General features: G+C 37.6%; 1 protein-coding gene across 2 annotated transcripts in view; it reads left to right on the forward strand.

Annotated features, from left to right (window-relative positions):
* Positions 1 to 21,370, forward strand: part of LOC139129688 (uncharacterized) — a 146,102-nt gene that overhangs the window by 48,031 nt on the left and 76,701 nt on the right. Inside the window, exons 4-6 of one of the 2 annotated variants that reach the window (XM_070695362.1) lie at positions 267 to 359; positions 847 to 1,233; positions 2,266 to 2,814. In XM_070695362.1, coding sequence (XP_070551463.1) covers positions 267 to 359; positions 847 to 1,233; positions 2,266 to 2,814 — 1,029 coding nt within the window. The remainder of the gene's footprint in view (positions 1 to 266; positions 360 to 846; positions 1,234 to 2,265; positions 2,815 to 21,370) is intronic. The other variant, XM_070695363.1, reaches the window with a different exon arrangement.

Here is a 21,370-nt window from a genome sequence, read left to right on the forward strand (position 1 = left end):
AACATCTCCTTTCTAAATAGGTGCATACACAGACGCAGTTGCGAATAATAATATCAGCAATAAAAATTTTCTGGTCTACAAGCTTGAAGAACAAATGCACTGTGTCTACGCACTCGTAATGCACGCCCCGTGCAAAACATGACAAATTTACGTTTGTCGAGATGGCAAATGAACAGAGTGACAAGATTTCTTCGATAAAGTTCACTCTGTGTTTTTTTGTACTCAGTCTTCTTTTCTGTCTGGCTTTCCATTTCTGGAATATGTAGATACCGATACCACAAGGACAAGCACTTTTCCATCCACTTCAATGCAAGCTATTGTAGCTGATCAAAGTTCGCCTGGACAAACTAGGAAACCCGGTACGTGCATATGAAAACAAAGTGAAGATGCTTTTGGTAATATTTTTTTGTGAAAAATACTGAACCAGAGAAGACGAAAGGTTGTTATTAAACCAAACAGATGTATTTGAAAATCACAACACAAAATGTACCTTTTAAGTTCCAATTTTAGAGGCAGCCATTGACCATAAAATCTTTTATACAGCCATGGTAATGAAAAGGGCGTCTCTGTAACAACAACTATCCGTCTAAAGGCGACTTTTCCGGGAACCTCAATATATTGACCAATAAAATAGTGTATTAAAAGTGCAACGACTTGCAAACATGTGATTGTAAATAAGGTTTAGCAACATTAACAAGTATACAAGTATAGCAGAACACAGATACATCGTGCATCTCAAGATGTCACTTGTCCCGGGCGAATTTACCTTATAGTAAACTATGTTAAGGCAGCGAGTTCACCCCATCCTAGAATTAAATGGATCACGGGACTTTCTCTTGCCTTTAGGTTCCCTTGAGGTTCAAGTTGAAACCTCTTATGGTAGTGCAGTTGAAGGTTCATCTATGGCAGATGTTACAGAAAGATTTCATAAAATCGAGGGCAGCAGACCCGTGACCGAAGGGACAGGTAAAGTTCTGAGCGACACACACAAAGATGTCGACGTGGAGAAAGTTGTAGAAGGCTGTCTGCGATACGTAACTAAGTGTGGGTCATTAGAAGCACTAGAAGCCCTGTGGAGTGAGTATATCAGTGGACGACTGGACAAAACCATCCATTCTACAATCATCACACCAACACTACTCAGCAAGATTCACGCTCACTACCTAACCCTTGATATCTACATTCCAGTACAGGAATATTTACTCTGTAAGAGAGAAATACCGCTATTGACAGGTAATGACTCCATTTACAGTTTGTTGATTTTGATATGTGGATCATATAGTAAGAAACCGTAATTTAATCGGCTCATGTTTTACTATCAGCTCTTAATTATAAAAGTTGACAACAATAAACAGGGACATCCACATGTATTTCTGAAATATAAAAGCATTCGCAATTCTTTATTTCATTGACCCACATACTTGTATCGCCAAATCCAAGACACTAACATGGACCTTGTGTAAAAGGAGCAGGGAGCCTATTAATTCGGTTAGGCAGCAGTACACCTGCATGATCAATGCTCTCAGACACTGGGAAACCGACAACATCCGGGCGATTGGGTGACAGGATAAGACCGGAAGCCATGAGGACAAGCCCTTGTTAAATTCAAACAAATCTGAGCGACTGAATTGCCAAGCACGCCCCAAAATTTGTATAGTTCGTAGTTGTAGAAAAAATTAAAAATCCGCTATTTCGACAATTTGTCTTGTCAAGTTGTCAAATCATAATATTCACATCGGATTTTCACTACATAAAAATGTTGAATTGTTTAGAAGGGGGAAGTATTTCAATTACAAATGGTTGCTGACTGTTTAATCAAACTGTAAGAGAGAAAAGTATCTTGAACATGTGTTTTTGAAAATTTAATAACATTTTACTTTTGAAGTGAAACGAGCTGCATCAAACGTCGAAAGGTCTGTGGATGAAAACATTTTGCAACACAATCACCACGACTAATTGATTCAAAATCTGACACAGAAATATTAGTGACATACATGTATTGTCTTCAAACTGCGATCAAGAAAAACTCATCACAGCTAGTTTGTATGCCCTATAATTATCAGCCCTAATATCATTTTTCTGTCACAGCTGCACATCTCTGTGTTTGCCGGGTCATCTTGGCCAAGACAGTTTTAGCAGGGTCAGTTTTTGGTTATGTTTGTTTTGTGTAATTAGGTTTTGGTCGCGTTTGATTTGATCCTTTCGTGACTCCGATACATATTCTGGCGTCTCATTTTACTGTGTGCTGTACATATTTCTCAAAAGGTTCCGAGAAGATGCCACTCCGTCGTTGCAGTGTTGCCGCAATAACTGAACTCAAATCTGGACAGCCTAGGAATGTTGACCGAAACCATACTGTGGACTGTCTAAATCTTGTACTTTCGCAAAAACAAATACGCGACGGTCAAAACCACTCCGGATTACTGTGTAGAGATGACCTCCAAATTCCGGAATTACATCACCATAGAATGACTTTTGTAACGAAACGCGACAAAGTACGACTGGATGTCCATGTCCGTAGAGGAAAACTGAGGGAATCCTTCAGTAAAAAGGACAGAGTCGACTCGACTTTAAATGCTGAAGTCACTTCTATAAGTGGAAGTATGAATGAAGCAGTCTCGGACTTCGTACATCTGAAAATACACTCCAGCAAACACTCAAAACAGCAAAAAGCGGTCCTACACGAAGCCGGCCAGAAACTGCTGACGCAGAGGGAACACGTCACTAACCAGGCTACACCTCTGAAGGAAAAGAGTGAAGCCAGAAATGTAGTCATTGGTACGTTACAGAGTGACTTACAACAAGTCCATCAAGGTGAGTTATTTCCTTCATTTGTCATACCACTGTATTAATGTAATTTATAAATATTTCACAAAAAATGAACATCATTCACGATTTCATCTTATGTAAGGGACTGATCAGTTGCTTCAGCGGGGGGGGGGGGTGGAAGCAGTGGATAAGGTTTTTGCGGATATCAAAAGTGGCTAACCCTATTCTAACTTTTTACAGAAAAGTACAAAAGATGCAGTATTTCCAGCACATACACATCGTTATCATAAAAGAAGCAAGCATGATGCAATTTACTTGAATGCACAACACACGATTGCCAACATTTTGTTGTTATATTCTTTACTTTCTCTGTCAGACAATTATCTAAAGTGATGTTAAAACGTTTGAATTTACATGCCACTTTTTCACTCTTTAGTGGGTCTTATTCAAAGAAAACTCATGGAAAACTGAGGATATTTTTAGATCGGTTTATTACACATTAGCAGTTATTGGGGCTTTAGTATAATCCGTGGGAATCTGTTCATTAAATATGCAAATTAGAACTACCTTTCATGTCACCCTTAATAACTTTCACACCTGATATATCTTGATGTGATCAACATTTGTAGCAAAGCTCATCAAATTGTGCACAGTCGTTCTCAATGCATATCCCTTTTTCTAAAATAATTATGCAAATAAGCAAAAGTAAGCATACCACACCCACCAAAAATTAATCCATTGTTGCCATTTGCAAACTGAATCAATGTACCAGATTTGATACTGATCAGATGAGCCTTTTTTGAGATATCGAGCACACAGACAGACAGACAGACACACGATAGACAGACAGACATCGCTGCGACATTAGCTCACATGTGAACACATGAGCTAAAAATACAAATTTCCATATTTCTACAGAATTTAAACAAACCTGAGATAGGTCATTCCCAGGGAACTAAGTTCCAAATATTAAAGCTGTCTGACCAGCAGTTGTGAAGAAAATCTTTAAAGATTTTTTGACCAAAAATGACAATAACTGCCTTAAAAATTCAAATTTGCATATTTCATCACAATTTGAACATATCCAAGTTAGGTCATCTCCAGCAACTTTTTGACCAAATATCAAAGCTGTGAGCAGCAGTCATGAAGAAAAAGAAGATCTTTTACCAAAAACAGCTTTTTTGAGCTAATTTGCATATTTTCAACAATATCAAAAAAGACAAATAGTTTGTCATAATCATATTGTGCATTTACTCAGCAAGTATAAAGTCCGTAAGTGCTGTGTTTCTCAAAATATTTTAGTGGACGGACATCCTCACAAACGGGTATACATACATACATACATACATACATACATACATACATACATACATGTATGCATGCATGCATACATACATACAGACATACATACAGACTTATGACGCATGACGGATGGATACCTATCCCAATAGCTTCTATAGACTATAGTATATTGTAGTATAAAATGATTTGCTAAGCATACTCTATAACTATTAAAGACTGTATTTTATCCATTTTCTGTGTAACACTGCTTAGCCCAATTTTAATTGTTGTTCTGAATTTAAGGTAGAACATGCTCCGGGGACACATAGTCGCGCTCAAATTTTTACAATTCTTTTCTGATCTACCACTTGTGGGGGCTCATTTAAAAGTTCTTGGAGAAAGAAAAACTTTTAGTGTCTTAGTTTTTCGAAAATCCTAATGTAATTTTCTCCCAGAGAGTTAACACAGGAATGCCGGCCATTTTGAATTTCAAATATCATAAAATGTTGGATTATTTATTTCGCTAATTCCAAACTTGCAGGGTGACCCAAGATTTTTATTTGGTAAGAGAATGGTTGAAATTTTCATTCAGGAAAGTTTGAACAAAAGTTCAAGTCTTTCACTTTCGAGACACATACTGCCGTAAAGGGCGATAATTGCATATATGATAATTTTGTTTTTCAGCATTCATTTTATCCTGTCAATGAAATAGTTTTCTTGTTCCCCTCCTTTAGGACCTTGAATCATAAGCTGTTACTGTACATGTATAGTTAGCAATTATGGTTGATCCATGCACTGCAGACGTAAATTGAATTTTCAAAAATAACCTTGCTGGTGACAGCATATGCAGGCAACAGACAAATAATCTGTATTTCACTAGGTAATGTACAATGTAACACAGACATTGTTTGAAATGTGTTGTGACCAAGATAATACACTGACTTGGATTTAAGTTCATGTAAATCCTCTGTTTTTAATAACATCCCTCCAGCTTTTAAAGTCCATTGTTAAAGCAAGTTCAAAAAAATTGTTTTCTTGGAATGCACTACATATTAAGTGGGTCATGCGATTGCTTGATTACTACGCACACACATTCAGTGTGTTAGATTTGCAGAATAAAATGTGAACATGTGGCTGCACAGTGCAGTGAAGAATAATAGAATCCCACACCCAACCCATTGGGGTGTGGGATTATTTTTCTCACGTCCCTCCAATATCTTTAGAAAAATGCACTTTATTGTGGTAGTTTTATACTATCGGAAAACAGTACCCGATTGCTCTTGTTTCATTTGTATTATTCCGCACAGAAAAATGAAGTTCCTTTCATTGATGTGCATATCAAACACGTTAACATGTATATTACCGATATGGCAATTTTGTTTTGTTGGTCAGCCACAAAATTCTTCAGGTCATCCGAAGAAAATGTTGCGAAACAGCTCTAGTGGCCATCAGTTGATGACATTGCGTGATTGCTGTCGTCTGCTACAGCCTCGTGTGCAGATGGCTCGCTCATTGAAGTCTTTCGCTAACTGTATCGCTGTCAAGTTAGTTCTTCTCCAGGAAATATGTCGGCGAGCGTACACAGCCGGTAGGTTTGTAATGGCCTGAATTCTCCCGTTACAACATAAAAGCGGTCATCCTCCGTGTATTTGTTGCCGACGCTGACCGTACTCAAATCTAGAACAACCTGTTCACTCTGCGGTTCAGTCGTCTGTCAGCTATAGTGCCAGTTGTACATTACGCGACGTTTTATTCGTCAAATAATTCGTGCAGGGAACTGGGCGCTAAGCAAAATCGACCAATCAACATACGTTTCACATACGAGGTGTTCGTTCACGCAACAATACAGAGTGTGAGAACAAATTGATCTCACACTGGTGTTCTCACACTCCAAGCGCACTTGGGACGTGAGAAGTCATAGTTCAGAATTATTTCATGTAAATTTGCTGTTTTGCACTGATCTCTGTCAAACTATCAATTTTGGAACTTGATTATTGTGAGATGTATTTTTACAAACAGTCTGATTGCGTCAGATTTGTGTCAAGTTTTCCCTCTGTTAAATTTCCCTGTGTTTATTGTCCCAAAGTGTGCAGTATATATATATATAGAGAGAGAGAGAGAGAGAGAGAGAGAGAGAGAGAGAGAGAGACAGAGAGAGAGAGAGAGAGAGAGAGAGAGAGAAGAGAGAGAGAGAGAGAGAGAGAGAGAGTTGGGTATTGATGGGTCCCTGGGACCCAACCCTGGTGAAAATGTGGGGTCCCACATTTTATGCAACGCAACAGCTCACAAACCAAACTCAGCCACAACCAAATATTACAATGCAAAAATACATGGTACATTTGAAATCACATTTATTAATTCAAGACATAACTGAGGAACTCTTTTCAACATATTTCTATTTCACAAGATCATTTCAGTACACTTCATGTAAAAGCCTTCCTCCTAGCTTTCTTATCATTAAAGTTTGTGACAGCTTGTACAAAGTTGAAATGTTGAATTGATCTAACCTTCAAGTGAAATCTTCATAAGTCTAGACAAGTGAGCTGATGGTAGACGCTTTCTTAATGCAGACTTAATCCTATTCTGGCAAAAGAAAGCTCACTCACAGGGAACACTGGATAACGGTATTACAATAGTAATTACAGCTAGAGTACAAAAATCTGTATCATCTTCCTTGTACTGACACATTAACAATCTACAAAATTGCTGGAAAGAAAGGGCCCTATGGCAATGCAAAAGATACTTAAACTCAGTGAAACTATCTGTAGCCCTTTCTCTATCTATTCTACCACTGAAATGAATTAAAAGATTCTCAAACTCTGCACTAGCATAGGAACAATAGCTGGGAGGTTTCTGAAGGTACCAGTACAGACTGGGGGTTGAACACTGTGTCAAAACACTGCAAAATATCCATATCATTATGTGGAAATCTGTCAAATAAATTACAAACCAGCTCCTCAATATAAGTACTGCACAAATAATCACTATCAAAATGTCTTCCTGTTGATCTCAGCTCTTTTCCCTTGTACTTGAAATCATGACAATCTTGCTTGAACTGAGTGAGATGTTTCATCATAGATGAATTAGCTGACACATTCTGAAGCAGTGAAGTAGCTATCTGAACAATTAGCTTTAACCCTTTTCCTGCCAAGTAAATATTTCACCACCAGGTCAAGATGGTTAAAATTTATGAATGAAATACAACATATTCCATATGGTGTATTTTAACATAACACTGTACATTTGAAAGCTGTTGAAAAGATAAATACTGTAAACTTGATTTTTTTGGACAAAAGATGCTATAACAGACCAAGCCAAGTGGGTGAAAATACGTCATGTTTTGGCTGAATACCGCTTTTCACTGACTTGGCTGATGGGGATTTGATCCTGTCTGGCATGAAAAGGGTTAAAACTGACAAGTCTACCTGATCTCTCTGAAATAACTTACTGAGATTGGAAACCACTGGAAAAACATCCATGAGTATAATGCAGTGTTATACCACTCTCTGCCTCGTGCCCATTGTTCTAACCATGCTTTCTAATTTCCATAACCGAATATTTTATTATTACCACCTGGCTTTCTTTTGTTTAAAAAATGTGCGATTTACAAGTTCTTTTGTTTATAAGTGTCCGATTTACAAGTAAATCGGACAGTTCTTTTGTTAAAAACTGTCCGGTTTACTAGTAAATCGGACACTTTTAAACAAAAGAACTTGTAAAATGGACACTTTTTAAACAAAAGAAAATCACGTGGCGGCGAGTAAAAAAACATAGGGCCATTGTCCCTGAAGCTACTATAGACATGAATACAAAATTAAGTATTTCCTGACTGTATGAAATTATCTCACTAAGGTCATCCTAGGGACATGTAAACCAAATATTAAAGCTGTCTGACCAGCAGTTTTGAAAAAACAAGCGGCTCAAAAGTTGACAGAGCTCTGCTGTGTTATGTAGAGAATAACCTTTCGTGACACATGTATTGACGAAGATGGTGGATATCTTTGATAGCTCATTTCAGGATGGCCTGACCAAAATGGAAAAAATTCCGTAAAAATACAGATTTGCATATTTCATCAGACTATATTAGTCTATAATAGCAAATAAACGAGAGTTAATTACATTCTAATTAAAGTAAACAAGACTTGCTTAAATCAAGATTTACGTCATAAAAAAACAGCATATCTGTCAGGTTATAAAGAATCTTGAGCTGATTATCTTTTAATATCAGTATTTTCATCCTATTAATCAAGCACATTTTAACTTTCAAATTAACATTATAAGTAAGTTCTGTCGAATAAGTTGAGACTGTACGTACTCAGAGAAAGCACACTGAAAAGACAAATGTTTGAAACTTAAGAAGTTCAAGGTCATCAAAAGCATATAAATAAGGAATCATGTTACACTTTCATTGCACTGTTTACATAGATTGCATAACTGCTATAAATAGCACATGAGGAATCTTACAGGCCAGCTTTACCATAAAAACCCTATCACTTTGACCACTCTTTAAATTGACCACTCTATTTTTTTCCTCAAAAAGTAATCTTATTTTATCCTTACCAAGTCAACCATAAATGGAAATTAGAACTTACTCTATCTCTATTTATTTGACCACCCTATCATGACAAACTACTATGAGCAATTTCTTTAGGATAACATAAATGGTGGTTCAGAATATATCAAAGTTGGGATTCAGGAAAGTTGCCTTTACATGTTTTAATCCTCAATTCACTATGAACTGTCAAAAAAAGTTGAACTTTCTGATAATTCCACACTATAATTATTTTGGCTTTGATGATTTCCTAATTAATTCAATTATTTAAAATCATATTCATTATTTTTTTCTGGGTGAATTGATAGGGTTTATACAGTACAAGAAATACATACAATGTAAGTCAAACTTTGACCAAAAATGACAAAAAAATTCCTTAAAAATACACATTTGCATATTTCATCACAATTTGAACAAATCTAAGTTGGGTTATCCCTAGGGACCTGTATACCAAATAACAAAGCTGTCTGACCAGCGGTTATGAAGAAGAAGATTTTTACCAAAAACACCTTTTTTGGCATTAATATGCCTATTTTCAACAATATCAAAAAATTAAAAAAAATAGTTTCTCAAAATCATATTTTTCATCTACACAACAAATATCAAATCAGTAAGTACTGCGGTTCTCAAGATATTTGAGTGGACGGACGCCTCACAAACGGACATACATACATACATACATACATACATACATACATACATACATACATACATACAGACTGACGCCGGACGCCGGACGGATACCCATCCCAATAGCTTCTATAGACTATAGTCTATAGTAGCTAAAAACCAAATGCGAAACATTAACCAGAAGGAATTTATTTCACCATCAAGTAAAGAATAAAGACACTTTAAAAGAATCACCGGACTGAATTAATTTTGCATGACTGTACATCTCAAAATCAATTACAGGTCACCGTGAAATAACGGTATTGATTGCAAATGTCACTTCTGTGTTAGGGTTATTGTTATCATGATCATTCGAAGCTGAAATTTAAGACTTCAAAGTCAGTTGTCAAACACTGACTGTGGAGATTTCAGTCGCCTTTGGTAAAGTTAAATCTTGCTATAGGAAACACACACGCAGTACCACAGTCATTGTGGATCTATATACATATTGTTTTTTGTACTTGCAGTTTCTGTTGCGCCTTTCTCTGACGTGGCCGTGTAGCTTGGTCTTCCGATTGTGGCCGTTAGCACTGGCGTGACAGGGGACTTTTTTCCATCTTTGGCTTTGGTAGTTGAAGTGCACCGGATAGAGCCTTCATTTGTACTTTATCCGCCATATCGAACTACGTAGAGCGACTCGGCAATTGCATGTATGCTGCTCAAAGTTTTCGACCTAAATGAGCAAAGCGTGACTCTAACGTCGATCTGCAAACACGTTTTTAATTCATTCAACCAACCAATCAAGCAAATTCATACAATTCAAATAAGACCAGGTGCTCAACCACGTCATCGCACTACAATAGCAACACATGTCAACTTTGTTTTATCCAATCATGGGTTGTTTTTTTATACTTTCGTTCAACAAGGTGTCAAAACGCGTCAATGTTTTCCTGCCAAAGTTTCAACGTGCACTGCACTAAAGTTACAAATAAAAACTTTCGGCGTGCAAACAATGCTCTAAAACTCGGCAAATTCGTGGTATAACACGGTAAGCGAACTCGTAGTCAGCGGTTTACCTATGCATAGATACAAAGCTGTGACTTGTGATTTCTGTTAGCAAGCCCTTAGCAACAGAATTGTTACTTTCAGAATAAGGCGAGTGAATCAAACATTGAAAAGGAACAAAGTGTTAAAGACTTTCATCGTCAACAGTTTGAAAGTGTGAGCCACAAGTTCCTTTTGTTCATGAAATTGCATGTTTGATCGCTCTGCCGACCTTTGATGTTTTACATAAAATTATCAAAACCCATCAACCTGATAAAAGCAAATTGAACTTTCATTCACACACGCAGTACCTCATATCTATCTATCTATCTATCTATCTATCTATCTATCTATCTATCTATATATATATGAGGTATACATACATACACGCACACGAACAGAACTAATTTGGGATCATTGGATACTGAATTAATGTCAGTTTAATCTACAAATATAAGCTCATATGCCTTTCTATTTAAGCAATGAACTTGTTTTTATGAGTACTTTGTAATATTGCAACATTCAGACATAGGGCATCCAAAACTTTTTGAGAAATTTGAATAATATAAAGATCCAATTCTCCAAAATCAGTTCCAATCGTATTTAATGGTCATATCATATTTTGATGTATAATGCTAACTTATTGCAAAAACATAATTATTTCAATTTCATCTCCACCTAAAACCACAAACATGTCCCTTTTAGGGTCGATGTCAAAAGCTCAATGTCTGACAAAAAGCTTAATTCTTCAATCTTTGCTTAAACACCCCCCTCCCTAGACTGAAAGATTCTGTCGCGTGCGGGCGCTCTGGTGCACTGCGACCTACGACCCTTTGTAAAGAGTCGTAGGTCGCAGTGCGCCGGAGCGCCCGCACGCAACGGAATCTTTCAGTCTACCCCCTCCCTTGAAACTAAATTGATGAACTTTGATCAGAGGCTCAAATGATAGGGTTAAGTGCATTTGAACACATTTTGATGCACAGTCCATCAAATACAAAGGTGAAGTATGTAATGGATGGCAACTGTTTCAATGCACCCATGTACTACACTGGTAGCCTCCTGGTACATCAAAATCAGCGATACAATATATCATACAAGGGTAAAGATGTCCTCTTGTAATACTGTATTGCATTTAATATATGCCTATCATGGATATCAAGTATTTGCGAATGAAATCACAAAAATTGTATGGAAGATATGTGGGAGAGGTATGTGGAATAAATATTTCTAAGCAACAACAAGGGTCCATGTTCCAGCTTGTGTTCCAACAATGTCCTCTTGTAACACTGTTACAGTATTGCGTTTAATATATGCCTATCATGGATATCACGTATTTGTGAATGAATCACAAAAATTGTATGGAAGATATGTGGGAGAGGTATGTAGGAAAAATATTTCTAAGCAACAACAAGGGTCCATGTTTCAACTTGACAGGAGATCATTTCCCCTCGTGACACTGGGTAAGTGGAAGTGAGCTCAATGCCCCTTGTCAGGGAATGTACCCTGACAATGCAGTGATCAGTGAACATGAAGTGACTAATCTGTGAACTTGCACTGATCAATTAGTGTACATGCACCGACCAATCAGTGTACATGCACTGACCAATCAGTGTACATGCACTGACCAATCAGTGTACATGCACTGACCAATCAGTGTACATGCACTGACCAATCAGTGTACATGCACTGACCAATCATTGAATATACACTGACCAATCAGTACACATACACTGACCAATAAGTGTACATGCACTGACCAATCAGTGTACATGCACTGACCAATCAGTGTACATGCACTGACCAATCAGTGTACATGCACCGACCTAACAGTGTACATGCACTGACCAATCAGTGTACATGCACTGACCAATCAGTGTACATGCACTGACCAATCAGTGTACATGCACTGACCAATCAGTGTACATGCACTGACCAATCAGTGTACATGCACTGACCAATCAGTGTACATGCACTGACCAATCAGTGTACATGCACTGACCAATCAGTGTACATGCACCCACCAATCAGTGTACATGCACCGACCAATCAGTGTGCATGCACCGACCAATCAGTGTACATGCACCGACCAATCAGTGTACATGCACCGACCAATCAGTGTACATGCACCGACCAATCAGTGTACATGCACCGACCAATCAGTGTACATGCACTGACCAATCAGTGTACATGCACTGACCAATCAGTGTACATGCACTGACCAATCAGTGTACATGCACTGACCAATCAGTGTACATGCACTGACCAATCAGTGTACATGCACTGACCTAACAGTGTACATGCACTGACCAATCAGTGTACATGCACTGACCAATCAGTGTACATGCACTGACCAATCAGTGTACATGCACTGACCTAACAGTGTACATGCACTGACCAATCAGTGTACATGCACTGACCAATCAGTGTACATGCACTGACCTAACAGTGTACATGCACTGACCAATCAGTGTACATGCACTGACCAATCAGTGTACATGCACTGACCTAACAGTGTACATGCACTGACCAATCAGTGTACATGCACTGACCAATCAGTGTACATGCACTGACCAATCAGTGTACATGCACTGACCAATCAGTGTACATGCACTGACCAATCAGTGTACATGCACTGACCTAACAGTGTACATGCACTGACCAATCAGTGTACATGCACTGACCAATCAGTGTACATGCACTGACCAATCAGTGTACATGCACTGACCAATCAGTGTACATGCACTGACCAATCAGTGCACTGACCAATCAGTGTACATGCACTGACCAATCAGTGTACATGCACTGGCCAAACAGTGTACATGCACTGACCAATCAGTGTACATGCACTGACCAATCAGTGTACATGCACTGACCAATCAGTGTACATGCACTGACCAATCAGTGTACATGCACTGACCTAACAGTGTACATGCACTGACCAATCAGTGTACATGCACTGACCAATCAGTGTACATGCACTGACCAATCAGTGTACATGCACTGACCAATCAGTGTACATGCACTGACCAATCAGTGTACATGCACTGACCAATCAGTGTACATGCACTGACCAATCAGTGTACATGCACTGACCAATCAGTGTACATGCACTAACCAATCAGTGTACGTGCACTGACCAATCAGTGTACGTGCACTGACCAATCAGTGTACATGCACTGAACAATCAGTGTACATGCACTGACCAATCAGTATACATGCACTGACCAATCAGTGTATGTACACTGAGCAATCAGTGTACATGCACTGGTACATACACTGACCAATCAGTGAACATGCACTGACAAATCAGTGTACATGCACTGACCAATCAGTGTACATGCACTGACCAATCAGTGTACATACACTGACCAATCAGTGAACATGCACTGAACAATCAGTGTACATGCACTGACAAATCAGTATACATGCACTGACCAATCAGTGTATGTACACTGACCAATCAGTGTACATACACTGACCAATCAGTGTACATGCACTGAACAATCAGTGTACATGCACTGACCAATCAGTATACATGCACTGACCAATCAGTGTATGTACACTGAGCAATCAGTGTACATGCACTGGTACAGTCACTGACCAATCAGTGAACATACACTGACCAATCAGTGTACATGCACTGACCAATCAGTGTACATGCACTGACCAATCAGTGTACATGCACTGACCAATCAGTGTACATGCACTGACCAATCAGTGAACATGCACTGGCCAATCAGTGTACATGCACCGACCAATCAGTGTACATGCACTGGCCAATCAGTGTACATGCACTGACCAATCAGTGTACATGCACTGACCAATCAGTGTACATGCACTGACCAATCAGTGTACATGCACTGACCAATCAGTGTACATGCACTGATCTGATAACCAGTGAGTATGCATTGACCAATCAGTGTAAGTCTTTCACTTTTGAGGCACATACTATCTTAATAAATGAAACTTCTGGTGTTTTAGCCAAACATTAGACTGTACTATATCATTCAGCATGGTGAAGCTGGTTTATTTTGCTGAGTCACTTTCCATCAATTTGAACTGGTTTCAAGAGGAGGAATTTTTTCCCGTGATTAAACATGCATGTGTATATAATGTCAATATACTACTACAAACTATTTTATTAATACTTGGACAATTGATCATACATGTCATCACAAAATATAAAATAAATTACGGGGCTTTCACTCAAAATTTTGGGTTTGGGGGATGTGTGTTTATGGAGACTTCTTGTCAGGGGCCAGGTGTTTTTAGGTGATTTTCAGGACTTTGAGACAAATTCATTGAACACCCCAACCCTTCTTTTAACAATGAAATGTCCCTTACCTTGATTTGTCACCAACCTTTGTCTGAAACTTCTTGTGACTAATTTTCTGTGCAAAAAATAGTCTAAGAATTAAGACAGTCCAGACCCAGTATCTAGAAACGACACACAATCCATACACCAGGTGTAAACATACCTTGAAATATCTGAAAATGAGGAGAAAAACAGAAAGAAGTGACTTTGGATCACATTATGTATTTAGAATCTGTATTATATTTTTGACTAATGGACAAGAAATTTCCAAAATAAGCAATAGCTTATGATTGGTAACAGACTTTTATTAGCAACTCATGGATATGCCAATATGACATCTGGTCACTCATGAGTTTTAAATATAAGTGCAGATAAAATAACTGATGATTATGATATTAAAATTTGACAATTTGGTTTCATTGTAGTGTACTAGAATCATCCTTTCTAAGGTTCATATAATGTACATACAATATTTTGTTTACAACAACAGCAAAAAGGAATTATTCACTTTAGTAAAACTACTGATCCTATCTTGTCTGTGTGTCCTTTGTACAAAACTGTTAATCACTATGTGTACTTCAGGACTTGAAATACCTGGTAGAACCGTGCACTATGTATGTCTATCTTACCTTTGTGTAGGGTTAGATCACACGACTGATGTACCCACAGTGAATGTTGACAATAACTAGCATACATTCAGATATGGGACGCCATGGACCAGTGGTTAGGGTCCCTTACGAAAGACCACAATTTGCCACAAGTTTGCATTCCTTACTTGTTACAAACTTGATACAAATTCTGACATCCAAACAAGCACCAATCTTGCTAGTCAGTTATATACACTTTGATTCAAGAATAGGCTAAGTTTGCAGCAAGTATGTGTGGAAAGTGTGATGAACATTGCACCAAGTTTGTACAGAGAATGTAGAGGTCATTTTGTTTTTGTTTGTATTGAGTGTGCACCAAGCTTGGAGATGCGCGGGGGAGGGGGGGGAATTCAATATCTGGGGCATGGTATCTGTTGCCTTAGCAACAGCAGACATACTGTTGCCCTGGTAACATTTCAGGGGATTTAGATGATTGTAATTCCTGACAGCGTCTTTTTCAAAGTAATGCTCACACAACATGTGGTACATGACATCATCGTGCTGCTACTCCCCATTGTATTGTAAACAAATGATTCTCTCTAAACTGGCTTATAAAGTACACTCTTTAGATATGTTTACCTTGTGTGCAGCACATTCTAAAATTCACCTTCAAGTCATGTATCCAGATGCTAGGTTTGAACATCTATGAAAAAGTTGAGAGGATATTACTACATCCAACACGCACTCACCCCTATGACACATTCAACTACACTACACTGTAAAAAGAAAAAAACTTCTCAGACAATAAATTTGTTAACTAAAAACACAATATATTACTGTAGAATACAGTATCTCTACTGTCATAAACATACAATCTTTGTACTTTATACTTAAAATGAGCTGTAAAATATATTCTTTTTGGCATATATGTACAGTACACTATAATTCAAAAATTCCCTGACAATGGAATTTACATTGAAAAATGGTAATTCTGTCTCTTTAACCCCTTGACTACCTATGGCGCCGGATATATCCGGCGCAATATTGAATTACCGTATACCTTGAGTGCCGGAAATATCCGGCACAGTTAAATAGGCGTATTTGCTTCGTTTTTGTCGCTAAAAATCCCGTAATTTCGGCGTCGGCACGCAGCGCAACTAAGACTGATGTATTCCGATCTGGCCTGAATGTGATTGCGCCCCCATACGTCCGAGTATGGCCAAAATCCGGAAGCAAATGTCGTGACCCATGACCTCGACCCTGAAAGGTCAGGCTGATCACAGAAGCGTCGCGCTGATTGTTTACAGTTTTCAGAAGTACGGACGATCGCGAAGATGTTTATGGGTTTTTTTTAATGAAATGAAATGTTTATTTATTGAAAACAAATGATTTATATGTAAATATGTTCTATTAACAGCAATATTCGTGAATGAAACTAGAGGAAATACAATTTTTTACTATAAGCCAGTGAAATTTATAGCAGCCATATTATCAATATGACTGGTCACATGACTGGTCATGTGTTTGGTCATGTGATATGTTGTTCCCTAAAATGTATTTTTAAATATTGTGAATTATTTTTTGATAAATCATAACCATTTTAGATGCATGTTTCTGCAAGAAAGACATAAAGCAGGTGTTTACAAATATAAAATGTGTTGATTTCAAATACAGAATCATGTCAGATGCTGATGTTTATGGTTCATTTACTCTGCCTTTTGTGAGAAAAATCTCAAATAGGTACATGATAACATCTATAATAAAGTAAAGGGTAGTTATTATTACATATATGTAAAGACAATGCCATGAAAATTGCAACTGTATTCAAATTTGCGTCATTTTATGGATTCAAAACACGTCCTGATGCTTCAAATATTCATATTCTTTGCCAACTCTGGTCACATGATGTGTCGTGTGATCAGACACGTGACCTGGAAATACAAACTTATGTATGAAAAAGTGGGAAATTTCATGCTGATTCAGAAAATATATGGTTTATTGGTACTTACTTAATTTTTACTCTAAGCAGTGTTCTGCAATGACCACACCTCAATTTTATCAATATTTACATAAGGGCCCTGGTATATAGGAATACATTGGCCTTGGTAGTCAAGGGGTTAAAGAAGATCATACCGATCACAATTTTTTTCAATGTGTACCAAATAGAAACTGAATAGTGAAAAAATATTATGTTAAAGTCTCATAGATAGTTAACTATAAAAAACTTATTCAAAACATTTTGTAATTTTTGTGACATATACTTTTGTTGACGAATAAAATTCACTTTAAACATTTCAAAATACCTTTCCGATGGAATGTACATGGAAAACATGAGAGTTTTAAGTTAATGTTGTATTATTTACATGTTCAAATCAAAACGCAAAATCATGGAAAAACAATGTCCATAGCTACAAAAAAAATAAAAACTTCCATGGAGTATGTGATGACCTTGACTTAACAGCGATATTTGAACAGACACTTACAGTCCAACTTCAAAAAGCAAACAACTAAACACAACCAAATTCCACATCACTTGGATGATAGATTAGTTCCGCCGAGTCCAAACATATTTCTTCCACCATTAGATACTGACAACTGTGACGAAAGTAACTCTGCCATGTCCGATTTGTCCAATGCACAGCATGCATGCAGTGGAGTTTCTATCATAAGTCCCAATGCAATGATCGATACGGACAGTCTCACTTCTTGTCATCATGATGTTCTAAAAGGACAGTGGTTGGTTTGAAATAGTCCTCTGTGGCATGGAAAGTGTCAAAGCAGCGAACTCTAGCTTGAAACTTAACTGAAATCCCGCGGAATTGTCCAAGGCCATTTGAGTGTATAACGGACATCCATGATCTACTGAATGTGTTTAACTTACATGAACTCTCGGTGTCGAATGCAGGCAATGTCCTTCAATTTCAAACAACAATTGTACTCCCAAATCTCTTCTTTGTTCCCTTAATCGTCCGATGATAGAAATAATCTACAATTTCTCCCCAAAACGGCGGGTAAAAAACGTTGTAAATTTGACAGCTGAAGCAAAGCATGACTTCCTTAGTGGTACTGGAGTTCAAATGCTGGTGTTGGCAAAACTAGCCAATCAGATGTCTCTTTTCACGACATGTGATCTTGTAAGGTTGAAGTTCGAATACATAATTAGCTGTGTGACCTGTGACCTCGATGCTCTCATTTATCGGAAATGTCAGTTTTCTCGAGAAGTGGGAGAGTATATTACTTTTTGACCAACTTTTATGCACTTGAAATCAATCATTTGAAGACATTTGGTGTCAGCTGGGATCCATGGTCTTTGGACATGTGTAATAATGCAAGTAACGATCATGATTTATAGCCGTGACAATGACTTCCCTGCTCTGAGCATCACACTGGTATGACAGTGTGAATGTGTTTTGGCGGACATTTGACAGGTATACTTTAAGTGGTTACGACTAGTAAACGGAACAAAAAAGTCTTTAACTGGAATTCGAGTACCATTTTGGATCCTTATCATTTAAATTATGTCCAAGGAAACTGTTTGAAAAAATGGCAGCTGAACTAAGTTTTAGTTGACTTTTGATGTTTTTCATTCATGATGTTGCAATAGTTTGATCATGGATTTAGCTATACCTCCATGGTTTGATAAATTTGTACATTCCACGCGTAACCTAATTCATGTGTTTAACAACCGAGAGTATTTAAAATTTTTAAATTTAAAAAAGAATTAATTTAAAAAAGAATTAATTTGTCATTTGTACAATGAACACAGGTTACCGTAGTAGTTCGATCATTGTTTCAGTTCTGTGATAAAACAGTGCCACGTGGGACAGCTAAAAAAATCTGAAGTTCGTACCAAACTTGATATGTATTTCACATATATCTACAAGCTTGGTACAAATTTCACAACTACCATGGTGAAAATCCCATAGTGTGTACCAAACTAGTACAAACTTGGTGCATATTTCACATGTTCAATTAAAGTGTGTATCAAATTTGTAACATATATGTACTAATATGTAGCAAGTTTTGATCTTTCGTACAGGGTAACAGACTCACTATCAGAGGATGGTGTGTTCGAGACCCGGTTCGGTAGGTCCAGAGTAATAGACTCACTGTCGGAGGACGGTGAGTTTGAGACTCTAGGACAGTGTTGTGCCCCTGAGCAAGGCAATTTACTCCTCATTGCTCCATGAGGATGGAGGACTTATAACAAAAGAAAAAAGAAAAGAAAAAGATACTTACCTGAACATGCTAAATCATCCTCCTTACGCTGACTTTGACTGGCAAATTGTAAATGAGTTTTGAAGATTGGACAAATTGACAGCGTTGAGTCCACATGCCAGACACAAATGTTGGATAGACAAATCCAGACTGAAAGATTCTGTCCAGTATGGTGCTCTGTGATCTCCAACCCTCACCACAACTGAAAATGTAGTGTGGAACATCACTTTTCGAACGAAATCAATCTTATTGGTACCAATCAAATGGTATGGTTTTACTGACAACATATTTGGGTAAGATGACTGCCTACATATTGACTTCCTGAGTGGATCAATGATAACATACTTTGTTACTAAGTTAGCAGACTCAATAACCACTAGAATTAAGCTAAACTTCAGGGTGTGTTTTGAGAAGCCTGTTGAGTTAGTTGTGCAAGGTACTTCATTGTTTTGAGTTCACTGTGGAGACTTTGTACACTAAATGTTCATCCATGGTTAGGGTTGGAGTTGGCAGAGTACCAATACCACTGAATCTTTCAGTCTACATGGGGCTGCAGTCTGCAAATGAACTGTGGTGAAAAGACAATCAACACACAGATGATAAAAACATGGCTGTGTGGTCCAAGAATACAGAAGGTGGAAGTCGAGTTAAATTATGAGATGGATAACCATAGATATGTAACAGACAAACTAAACTCCATACCCACATTGTACATATCATATCAGGAAGGAGGTACATGACACAAAACCTGACAAGTGCTGTGACATTGTTTGCACACAACTATTTTGAGCCCTGTACTGATACAAATTCTAACTTGCAACTTACCTTTTTCAGTTGGTGTGCATCTGATAATTAAAGAAAGCAAAATCAAAACAAAGATAATGAATGAAATTAGGTTGAAAATTGAGAAAATTAAGAAATAAAACAACATTAAAAATACACAAGTATACGGTAGTTCTCTTTTTGGAGGATGTGATGGCCCTGAAAAGGGCCGTTTGGTTTGTGTGTACAATATGTACACAATATAAAATTCCAGGTTCATTTGAACCCAAAGACATCTTCACCATGGCAACAGCTACCAGGGAGGTCACGTTTAGAATGGATGACATCTTCATTGTCTGCTCTATGTCTTCATATCTTCATAAACTCTGACATCTTCCATGTCATCCAACGTGTCCAATTAGGTACTTCACCATGGTGGTTGGACTTGTGACGTCATCTCCCAGTCTGTCAGTCACACTGATTTCACTGTTGTACTCTTAAAAAATGCTGCCTTCAATAACCTGTGTAAAACATAACGATAATCTGGGTTAGTTTGGAAAGAAAGAGATGTATGAATGATTTCAGCTACAAGTTAAGTTTACATTGTTTATGCAAGTTATCTTATTCTGCGTATCATATTCTACATATGATCACTTTTCAGTGAAGTGACAGAATTGACTAAAATGCAACATATTAATGAAAACCTGTACAACACAACAATTTGAAGTATTCAGAAAGAATTCCAAAATCCAGGCACTTAGAGTCAGGATGATCATGATAAAAAATCTATTCACGGTTTACATTATGACTAAGAAAATTTAATTTGATATTCCATTCTGGAAGCAGAAACACGGAATTGGATTGAGAACAAAAATGCGAAAGTTTGGTGACTGAAAGAAAATCAGAGATGCAAATAAAAACATATATCAATGGCAATTTTTGACAATATTTGAAATAGTACTGGATAAGGAACATAACAATTTATCAACTTATTGCATGAATGACGCACTTGTACAAAACCAGTATACCAAAAATCACATGCCACAGTTACAGTATTCAATGAGTGTGAGACTGTGTGAAGGAGAGCTGCAGTACCTTGCACACAAAAGTGTTGGAGAAAGGCAGAGACAGACAGAGTAAGATGCATACAGTAACCGTTATAGCAAGATACAGTGTCACATTGACAGGCAGACCTTACATGTGGATACATTGGGTAGAGTTGACTTTTCAGAT

The sequence above is a fragment of the Ptychodera flava genome, chromosome 3, assembly GCF_041260155.1.
Source record: "Ptychodera flava strain L36383 chromosome 3, AS_Pfla_20210202, whole genome shotgun sequence".
Lineage (NCBI taxonomy): Eukaryota > Metazoa > Hemichordata > Enteropneusta > Ptychoderidae > Ptychodera > Ptychodera flava.